An 11,133-nucleotide genomic window follows, 5' to 3' on the forward strand; every position below is an offset into this window, starting at 1 on the left:
AATTGCTGATTTTTCTGCTAAACAATGTTTATTGTGCAGAGAAACAAGAATTTAAGCAACAATCACATGGTTCCAAAATATGAAAAAAAATGAACATTACAACAAATTCAGACAATCTGCAGATAAAATTCACATCTGGTATGGGGTAGGAGAATCGATTCAGCTGCCCTACTGCTATAAAAATACAAAAGACAAACATGTCAATTAGCTACAAGAACTGCAATCCATATTGTACTTTTCTTCAACAGATCATTCTTTGAGATGCATATGGACCCTGGTCAAAAGTAGTGCACTATAAAGGGAATTTGGTGTGCAGACTGTATGAGCTGTGCAGTCCAGAAGAAATACCAGCCCGCAAAGACGCACGAGACTGAACTTCACTGTCAACGTTCGAGTTGACATAATATTAGCCCCCTTTCAATGCAACATACTGAAACAAAATGAACTATGCACGACTCAGTTTTAGGCAGAACGCATCATCATCGGAGGAATTCTATTGCATTGACAGGCACGAGCGGTTGCGAATAGATGTGCTTGTTTTGAGATCAAAGCAAGATATTTTTTCCCCAGTTATAGCTAGTCAGCAATGGGGGAGTGATGGCTTCCAACAAAAGCATAAAATGTGTACATTTATAGCCATCTTTGAAAAGCGAGTCAGGTAAAAGCTTTTTTTATGTCGCAGTGCTGTATTTTTAGATGGGCAGCCAATAAGCATCACACTGCTACTGTAGGCTGTATCATAGAACTATTATTCACTATTTCAATAGTCAGTTCCATGTTAAAATCTTATGGGATGCTTTTGATGATAGGCCACTCTGGTAGGCCTACATTATGATCAAATAGCCACAGTAGCAAACTAACTTAAGCATGGCCTCAGTCTTCACAGTAAACGCACGCCAGAGGTGGCACAGAATTTTCGCTCAAGTTTGTGCTCAGCATCCCGAAAATTAGCTCAGTGCCGGAATTTCTTTTAGGAAACATTGGCTGTAGGCCTACATTATGACAAAGTAACATTTATCTTGAAATTGACATTATTTGTGCTCACCTTTGCTTTGTTCTGTACGGGTAAATACAGTTTGAACTCTGCAGGGAGCTCATCTTCTGAGTACAGTCGGTCAGAGAAGTACACTCTCCGGATGCGGCAGTTTGCATGGATCTGGAACCCAAAAAATGTAATTATAATTATTTCACCTTTATTTAACCAGGTAAGCTAGTTAAGAACAAGTTCTCATTTACAACGGCAACCTGGCCAAGATAAAGCAAAGCGACACAAACAACACAGAGTTACACATGGAATAAACAAGCGTACAGTCAATAACACAATAGAAAAAAAGAAAGTCTATATATAGTGTGTGCAAATGGCGTGAGATGGTAAGGCAATGAACAGGCCATAGTAGCGAAGTAATTACAGTTTAGCAAATTAACACGAGTGATAGATGAGCAGATGATGATGTGCAAGTAGAAATACTGGTGTGCAAAAGAGCAGAAAAGTAAATAAAAACAATATGGGGATGAGGTAGGTAGATTGGGTGGGCTATTTACCGATGGGCTATGTATAGCTGCAGCAATCGGGTTAGCTGCTCAGATAGCTGATGTTTAAAGATAGTGAGGGCAATATAAGTCTCCAGCTTCAGCGATTTCTGCAATTTGTTCCAGTCATTGGCAGCAGAGAACTGGAAGGAAAAGCGGCCAAAGGAGGTGTTGGCTTTGGGGACGACGAGTGAGATATACCTGCTGGACCGCATGCTACGGGTGGGTGTTGTTATCGTGACCAGTGAGCTGAGATAAGGCAGAGCTTTACCTAGCATAGACTTATAGACGACCTGGAGCCAGTGGGTCTGGCGACAAATATGTAGCGAGGACCAGCCAACGAGAGCATACAGGTTGCAGTGGTGGGTGGTATATGGGGCTTTGGTGACAAAACAGATGGCACTGTGATAGACTGCATCCAATTTGCTGAGTAGAGTATTGGAAGCTATTTTGTAAATGACATCGCCGAAGTCGAGGATCGGTAGGATAGTTTTACGAGGGTATGTTTGGCAGCATGAGTGAAGGAGGCTTTGTTGCAAAATAGGAAGCCGATTCTAGATTTAATTTTGGATTGGAGACGTTTAATATGAGTCTGGAAGGAGAGTTTACAGTCTAGCCAGACACCTATGTATTTGTAGTTGTCCACATATTCTAAGTCAGAACCGTCCAGAGTAGTGATGCTAGTCGGGCGAGCGGGTGCGGGCAGCGAACGGTTGAAAACATGCATTTGGTTTTACTAGCATAAGAGCAGTTGGAGGCCACGGAAGGAGTGTTGTATGGCATTGACGCTCATTTGGAGGTTAGTTAACACAGTGTGCAAAGAAGGGCCAGATGTATACAGAATGGTGCCGTCTGCGTAGAGGTGGATCAGGGAATCACCCGCAGCAAGAGCAACATCGTTGATATATAAAGAGAAAAGAGTCGGCCCGAGAATTGAACCCTGTGGCACCCCCATAGAGACTGCCAGAGGTCCGGACAACAGGCCCTCCGATTTGACACACTGAACTCTATCTGAGAAGTAGTTGGTGAACCAGGCGAGACAGTCATTTGAGAAACCAAGGCTGTTGAGTCTGCCGATAAGGATACGGTGATTGACAGAGTCGAAAGCCTTGGCCAGGTTGATGAAGACGGCTGCACAGTACTGTCTTTTATCGATGGCGGTTAAGATATAATTTAGTACCTTGAGCGTGGCTGAGGTGCACCCGTGACCAGCTCGGAAACCGGATTGCACAGCGGAGAGAGTACGGTGGGATTCGAAACAGTCAGTTATCTGTTTATTTACTTGGCTTTTGAAGACTTTAGAAAGGCAGGGCAGGATGGATATAGGTCTATAACAGTTTGGGTCTAGAGTGTCACCCCCTTTGAAGAAGGGGATGGCCCCCTTTGAAGAAGGGGATGACCGCAGCAGCTTTCCAATCTTTAGGGATCTCGGACGATACGAAAGAGAGGTTGAACAGACTTGTAATAGGGGTTGCAATAATGGCGGCGGATAATTTTAGAAAGAGGGTCCAGATTGTCTATCCCAGCTGATTTGTACAGGTCCAGGTTTTGCAGCTCTTTCAGAACATCTGCTATCTGGATTTGGGTGAAGGAGACGCTGGGGAGGCTTGGGCAAGTAGCTGCGGGGGGTGCGGAGCTGTTGGCAGGGGTTGGGGTAGCCAGGAGGAAAGCATGGCCAGGCGTAGAGAAATGCTTATTGAAATTCTCGATTATTGTGGATTTATCGGTGGTGACAGTGTTACCTAGCCTCAGTGCAGTGGGCAGCTGGGAGGAGGTGCTCTTATTCTCCATGGACTTTACAGTGTCCCAAAACCTTTTGGAGTTAGAGCTACAGGATGCAAATTTCTGTTTGAAAAAGCTAGCCTTTGCTTTCCTGTGTATAAAATACAGGCAAGGTAATGCAATGTGCCATTTAATCTTGTTCCAAACATAGCCTAACTGATAATTCAAGGTTTGACGTAAGAGATAGCCTGGTCCCAGGTCTGTCTGTACTGTCTTTCCAACCCCTATGGTCACCAAACTTGGCATGCCAATGACCACAGGAGTTGGCAAGGCAGCACAAACAGACCTGGGACCAGGCTAGGTAAGAGCTCTGTATAGTGTATCTTGGACCATGACCCTGGTCCATGAGCCTTTCTGACTGACCTGCACACGGAGTGTCTCGATGTAGTTGGTGCCGTAGGCCCGCCGTGTGAAATCGGACAGGTTGAACTGGATCTGGTTCCAGCCGTCATCCAGCCTCATGGGCATTGTACAGATGAAGGGTTTTACCCGCGTGGTGCTCTGGTAGTTACTGGCCCGGAACCGCCTCCTCACATTCTTGTCATCCAACACCTGCGATTGGAAAGGGAGAGCTAAGCTCAGTCAAACTGATCACTTGTACCCTTTTCACACCACTGAGCCAAATCGAAGCAAGCTGTACTGGACTGGCCTGGTTACGCATCCACCATAGTAGCTGGAACCGCACTGTAAAGAAGAATATGAATAGAATAGCCTTTAAACGAGCCAGTGCAGTACGGGTCAGCCCTATAGTGTCAATCAGGCATTGTTGTATAAAGAATTGCTTTACATGTTTTACAATAGCGTATAGCTTTCTTTGTATACATATGCAATGGATCTATTTGTTGACTTGGATGATAACCTACCTGGACTTCAAAGGTGAAATACTTCTTCAAGTTCTTGATGATCATAACCAAGAAAGGTAGTTTGATGCCAAGTGTCTTCTTTGGGTCTGCCGGACATGTGATGTAGGTTGTGCTGTTGAATTTAAGGACAAATGGTTAGATGTGGTTGCCTGAGTAAGAGAAAACAGGCTGGTGAACATGGAACAAGCTTACCTGACATTTGTTCCCTCCACTTCAAGCACCAGCGACTGGATGTCATTGTCTGTAATCCGTTTTATGTGGCCGTTCCTGACCTATAGCACAAGCAACATTTTGAAATGGGTAAGCTAGCGTGTACTATTACTTTTAAGAAATGTGTTTTATTGAATGTGAACTCAGGAAGATTAGGCACACTCTGATTAACTCATGGGTATCTAACCTAGCTAATAAACTGACGTTAGCTAACTAACTAAAGGCCTGCTTATGACAGTGGCATGAGGAGTACAACGACAACACAGTAGCCTTCAAATCTGAGTTAAAACAAAGCTTACAGCATGACATGCCCTAATGCTAGCTAGACACTGGGCAGTTTGAGGACCACAGATCAGCTAGCTACTAACTTTAGTAACGTTAGCTAACTTCTAGATTTATACTGCAGTGTCATGCGCAAACTAGTTATCTAGCTAGTTATATGGCTAAAGTTAGCTACTTGCTCTCTGGAGCTCACCACCATACCAAACCCTGCAATAAAGCTTTAGCTAACGTTACCTACTGTGGCTAGCCAATGTTACCTAGCCTTGTCAAATTAGCAAGCAAATTCATGCGTAAGCTTCTGTAAATCGTTGCTTACCTTTTTATCCCATATCTGAAGAGGTTTGCTCCCAATGCTATACAATATAGATAGGAATCCACTTTGAAATGTGTTTTTAAACATTTTGTGTGCGTTTATAACGCCGTCTCGTGTGCATGTGTTGTTACTTGTTGCTAACGTTACTTTAGTTTAGCTAATTGATTTAGCTTATGCTTCAACTCCAAGTTACGTGTGGCACACAATAATGGCGATTCCTTCTGCCTCGCAAAACGCCCAAAAAGATACGCGTCTTCTATGAAAAGTACCTTCAGAAAACCCTAAATGTTACTAAAGTATTGCCGTCCGGCACCACTGTCTGTACCAGCAATATAAACCATGCACTTGCTCGCCGTTTCCCCTTTTGTATTGTTGAGTTGCTATAAAATGTAAGGCGGCCCACTTATCACAGCGGACTTCATTGTTGACTCATATCAGCTACCATGGTAACACAAAGCTTTAGCGGGGCCAGAGACACTTTGGAGGAGATGGGAAACTCCATAGAGCCAGCTCGTACTTAGGTTGGGCCTCATACACCCCTTTCTGTGTTTGTAAAAGATTGCCGCAGGAGGGCGATGCTCGCAAACTGGTGGCAGAATATGGGGCAGTTCTTAGAAATCCAGCAACAAAAAAAAAGCCTCTATTTAGATGTTATTTATGAGTGCATTTCACACTACTTTTGGATTATAATTGTATTTTCAGGCTTGTATGAATGTCCTGCTTAATATAATGTTTGTGTCATGGTGTAACAGTATAGCTTCTGTCCTTCTCCTCGCTCCAACCTGGGCTTGAACCAGGGACCCTCTACACACATCAACAACTGACACCCACGAAGCCTCGTTACCCATCGCGCCACAAAAGCCGCGGCCTTTGCAGAACAAGGGGAACAACTACTTCAAGGCCTCAGAGCGAGTGACGTCACCGATTGAAACGCTATTAGCGCACACCATCGCTAACTAACTAGCCATTTCACATCGGTTACAATGCCAAACCAACTGCATTATACTTCAAAAACCTTTCAACCAGTACAATAGTTCTTTGGCTAGCTTTTGCTACAGCCTATGTCAATGAGCTTTAGCATTCTATGCCAACAATTCCTGCATTCAAAATAGTTATTTTACAAAGATAACAACTAAATACAAGACCATGGTGCTTGCCTACGGAGCTGTGAGGGGAACGGCACCTCCATACCTTCAGGCTCTGATCAGGCCCTACACCCATACAAGGGCACTGCGTTCATCCACCTCTGGCCTGCTGGCCCCCTACCTCTGAGGAAGCACGGTTCCCGCTCAGCCCAGTCCAAACTGTTCGCTGCTCTGGCACCCCAATGGTGGAACAAGCTCCCTCACGACGCCAGGACAGCGGAGTCAATCACCACCTTCCGGAGACACCTGAAACCCCACCTCTTTAAGGAATACCTGGGATAGGATAAAGTAATCCTTCTAACCCCCCCCCCCCCCCCCCCTTAAAATATTTAGATGCACTATTGTAAAGTGGTTGTTCCACTGGATATCATAAGCTGAATGCACCAATTTGTAAGTCGCTCTGGATAAGAGCGTCTGCTAAATGACTTAAATGTAAATGTAAATATAATCTTAGTGACTGTTCAAGCAATAATCAAAACATCATTGCAAGCGTATGAGAACCCCAAAAATATATTTTGTTTAGAATTCATAAAAACTTAAATCTAGGCTATAGTGAATGGGCGCAGATGGCGATGGCTTTATTGCTGCAGCCAAGAGTCGCACGCATCTGTACCTTACGTCAGTGTGTTGTGTACGGGTAAGGGGTCTATAGAATTTCTATCTCCTCCTTTCCGTAATATCTCTGGCATGGCTGTCTTTAAAAAAGGGGACTGTCTAAAAACATAACTGCAACAGTGTAGCACCGTTTCACTCCCCAAATATTTTTGCAACACCTGAATTACCTCTTCCGTTTCATCAAAGTGCTTATTGTGTTTTTGATTAGACAAAATAAAACTAATGATTTATTCCAATCCCAGATAAAGGTTAAAATTATTCTAATAACACAGGACACTCACACCAGATGAGGAGGAGATAGAGTCCTATCAGAGCTCCATAATCATCATGTTTAGCCAACAAAATAGAGCTCGTGATTTGGCGGGAGAAGTGGGCTTTTTGGCAAACTCACAGAATCCAAGGTAACAAGAGCACACGGGCAGGGTTACAAAAGTTGAACTAGTGGTGCGGATAGTGGCGGTGGATATGCATCTTATTCTACCTTCTACAAAGACTGGTAAACTTGAAGCACAAATGATACAATCAGAATGCTACTTTCAGAATTACACCTGCCACGAGGACAGTTTATACCCACGTGCAAAGAATAAATAAATGATGTACAGAACCAGTCAAAGGTTTGGACACAGCTGCTCATTAAAGGGTTTTTCATTATTTTTACTATTTTCTACATTGTAGAATAATAGTGAAGACATCAAAACTATGAAATAACACATATAGAATAATTTAGTAACCAAAAAAGTGTTAAACAAATCAAAATATATTTTTGATTTTTAGATTCTTCAAAGTAGTCACCCTTTGCCTTGATGACAGCTTTGCATACTCTGGTGACGCTGACCTTAATGGTGGAGACACTCGGCATCTCTCCTGGGTTCTATTCCATTGCTTTTATCACACAGCTGGGCACAGCGACTTTACCCTCAATCCAGAATGAAAACAACACCATGGTGAGAATGACGGAAGAAACACAGCACAATGATGAGAATGAGGAAGAAACACAGCACAATGGTGAGGATGAGGGAAGAGACACAGCACAATGATGAGAATGAGGGAAGAGACACAGCACAATGGTGAGAATGAGGGAAGAGACACAGCACAATGGTGAGAATGAGGGAAGAGACACAGCACAATGGTGAGAATGAGGAAGAAACACAGCACAATGGTGAGGATGAGGGAAGAGACACAGCACAATGGTGAGAATGAGGGAAGAGACACAGCACAATGGTGAGAATGAGGGAAGAGACACAGCACAATGATGAGAATGAGGAAGAAACACAGCACAATGGTGAGGATGAGGGAAGAGACACAGCACAATGGTGAGAATGAGGGAAGAGACACAGCACAATGGTGAGAATGAGGGAAGAGACACAGCACAATGGTGAGAATGAGGGAAGAGACACAGCACAATGGTGAGAATGAGGGAAGAGACACAGCACAATGGTGAGAATGAGGGAAGAGACACAGCACAATGGTGAGAATGAGGGAAGAGACACAGCACAATGGTGAGGATGAGGGAAGAGACACAGCACAATGGTGAGAATGAGGGAAGAGACACAGCACAATGGTGAGAATGAGGGAAGAGACACAGCACAATGGTGAGAATGAGGGAAGAGACACAGCACAATGGTGAGAATGAGGGAAGAGACACAGCACAATGGTGAGGATGAGGGAAGAGACACAGCACAATGGTGAGAATGAGGGAAGAGACACAGCACAATGGTGAGAATGAGGGAAGAGACACAGCACAATGGTGAGGATGAGGGAAGAGACACAGCACAATGGTGAGGATGAGGGAAGAGACACAGCACAATGGTGAGAATGAGGGAAGAGACACAGCACAATGGTGAGGATGAGGGAAGAAAAACTAAATTATGAGAATGAGGGAACAAACATTTGACATATATCGAATGCTAAACCTTTGGATACATTTTTCACACATTTTATTCTTGTCGTGGAACAGGGACAGTGCTAGGAACCTCCAAAATGTGTGATATAATCACTGAAACCTCCCTTATTAAATGAATAACGCACACTGCCATAAAGTGGTGATAACTAGACACACTAATCATTTCACTAGGTCTTTTTCTCCCCACATTCACTATAAAAGTCATTGTCATGTGTACAGCTGTTGTGTTCCAGGCAGTTCAAATCTATGAAATCTTGAGCATTTTGAAGTAGATTGAGCACAAACGCAGTTGAATATCTGAAAATGCTCTAGGCCTACTGACAGTGGGAATTGTTCCTTTATTGGGTAAAATTTGAAAGCTTGTTTAGGAAAGTAGTCTGCCCTGCTCACGGTTCCACATACAATACTGCTTTATATGACTCCCTTTACTATTTTGAATTGGTATAATGTTTACTTTGTCCTGCCATGTAACTTAATAAAAGCATTATATTAACTTTTTCAAACAAGACACAATGGGTTTTTGTGCGTTTTACAGTCATTTACCCTTGAGTTCTCAATTAACTTTTTCATTGGTAGCGCTGTAGGCTATCGGAACCCCAGAAAAAGTATCCCACCTTTAAAGCACATCTCCTTTGGAGATTATGAATTGGTTTGGCTCAACTCTTCGAGTACTCTCCTCCATCCTCACTTTACCTCCTGTACAAAAAGGTCAAAGGTGATCAAGAAGAAGAGGAAGGGAGGAGAGCAAATGTGGCAACAAATACGCTTGTATGAAATGAGACACTCCATCTTCACTAGCATGTCATCAGGCAAATGAAGTTTACAGGGATGGAATCCCCATATAAGTGTGTAAAGTAGTAAAAAGGTCAACTAACGTAGTCAACATCTACAGGTGTTTTATTGTGTCCTCTTCATACAGAATAAGGCTTTCAATTGTTGGCCAGTCATTGTGTTTAGCCTGAGGCCAGACTTAAGGGTTACTCATGTGCTATACCAGGCTTCCAATGGCAGTAGCCATGACTTTTACCAGCCATAAGATATGATCAAAAATGACTTTTATAGACCTTTGCTGCTCAGATGGTTGATCAAGCAAGAAATAATTAGCTGTAGCTTTCCATATGAAACAATAGTGAATTCTGAATCATTATTGAGCTATAGTGTATGTATCATAGTCTCCATTGTAAGATCCCCACCATGTTTCTGTTTAGTATGAGCCCAAGTGTTGTATTTTCTGATACATTTTCTCCCAGGATCAGTTCATTTCATATTTTCATTTGATGCGTTATAGTTTATAATTGTGGTCTATTGTTGCTGTTCTACCCTAATGTTTCCACTTCAGCTCAAACCTACAATCCATGCAAACCCTTACTGACTTATGGCATACGGAGGGACCTGTGCAATTGCTCCTCTCCATGCATAAAATCCCCCAGGAGTTTGGATTTAAGCCTGTAGCTATTTATTTGTTTTCAGTGTATCCACATAAATAATTTATCTTTGGTAGATATATTCTGCTATTGGAATGCAATAAATACTATCATTCTCATTTTGCATGTAGGCCTAGTGCTCAAAACAAAAAAGTGTGCTCAAAACGCTGGGCCAAAACAAATATCATATTTCCTTTAGGACTGCAGAATGGCTTTTATGCAACTGACTTTCGTTCATTTTTCCCTTTTAGAAATACGTATCTTGACATAATATCTTTGGCAATGTGGCCCCAAAAAGTTGATTGTCCAATATTTGGAAATTTGACTCATCATTTATTTACCCATCTAGACATTTTGGTTGCGTACAAAATGGCACCCTATTCCCTATATAGTGCACTACTTAGGAAATAAGTAGTAGTAGTGGGGTAGTTTAAATTGAAGTTCGGTTTAAGAACATTGATAACTCAATTCACGTAACAATAGGGAATAAGTAGTAGTAGTGCAGTATATAGGGAATAAGTAGTAGTAGTGCAGTATATAGGGAATAAGTAATAGTAGTGCAGTATATAGGGAATAAGTAATAGTAGTGCAGTATATAGGGAATAAGTAATAGTAGTGCAGTATATAGGGAATAAGTAATAGTAGTGCAGTATATAGGGAATAAGTAATAGTAGTGCAGTATATAGGGAATAAGTAAAAGTAGTGCAGTATATAGGGAATAAGTAGTAGTAGTGCAGTATATAGGGAATAGGATGCTATTTGGGAGGAACCCTTTCTCTCATGATGATCCAGAAGATCAACAAAGTTTCAACACATTACTTCAGAAAAAAATGACTTTCTACATATAAGAAACACTGATTTGATCTGATCCTCACATCTGGTGTTACATTAGAGGTTTGGTAAATGGTTTGTCCTAATCGGTCCAGTAAACACTGTGTGTGCTGGGACGTTAATCCCTTGTCACTTGCAGTAGTGTGTGCAGATGTGCACATCGCACAGCATTGTCTGGACGGATTTAGAGCTGTCTGGCTGAAGCCAGAGAGCCAGAGCAAAGAGATGTCTGATC

General features: G+C 42.5%; 1 protein-coding gene across 2 annotated transcripts; it reads right to left on the minus strand.

Moving 5' to 3' along the window:
* Positions 1-2: 2 nt before the first annotated feature.
* Positions 3-5,436, minus strand: LOC106588988 (cilia- and flagella-associated protein 20). 2 transcript variants are annotated; one of them, XM_014178585.3, is made up of 6 exons: positions 4,984-5,436; positions 4,368-4,447; positions 4,176-4,287; positions 3,676-3,864; positions 1,046-1,156; positions 3-171 (listed from the first exon to the last, which is right to left on the minus strand). In XM_014178585.3, exons 1-6 carry the CDS (start codon positions 5,065-5,067, stop codon positions 169-171), a joined length of 579 nt encoding a protein of 192 aa, XP_014034060.1. In that variant the 5' UTR covers positions 5,068-5,436; the 3' UTR covers positions 3-168. The 2 variants fall into 2 exon arrangements, with proteins under 2 accessions (XP_014034060.1, XP_014034059.1); XM_014178584.3 differs by having other exon boundaries at positions 3-174; positions 4,984-5,435.
* Positions 5,437-11,133: the final 5,697 nt, after the last annotated feature.

The sequence above is a fragment of the Salmo salar genome, chromosome 27, assembly GCF_965601325.2.
Source record: "Salmo salar chromosome 27, fSalSal1, whole genome shotgun sequence".
Lineage (NCBI taxonomy): Eukaryota > Metazoa > Chordata > Actinopteri > Salmoniformes > Salmonidae > Salmo > Salmo salar.

What these genes read in the sequence shown, in the direction of transcription:
- LOC106588988 (XM_014178584.3), bottom strand. Translation starts at nt 5,067, where the DNA reads ATGTTTAAAAACACATTTCAAAGTGGATTCCTATCTATATTGTATAGC. An exon ending in TTCAGATATGGGATAAAAAG is followed by an intron (nt 4,448 to 4,983) that starts GTAAGCAACGAT and finishes CTTGTGCTATAG; the next exon opens with GTCAGGAACGGCCACATAAA. An exon ending in GTGGAGGGAACAAATGTCAG is followed by an intron (nt 4,288 to 4,367) that starts GTAAGCTTGTTC and finishes TAAATTCAACAG; the next exon opens with CACAACCTACATCACATGTC.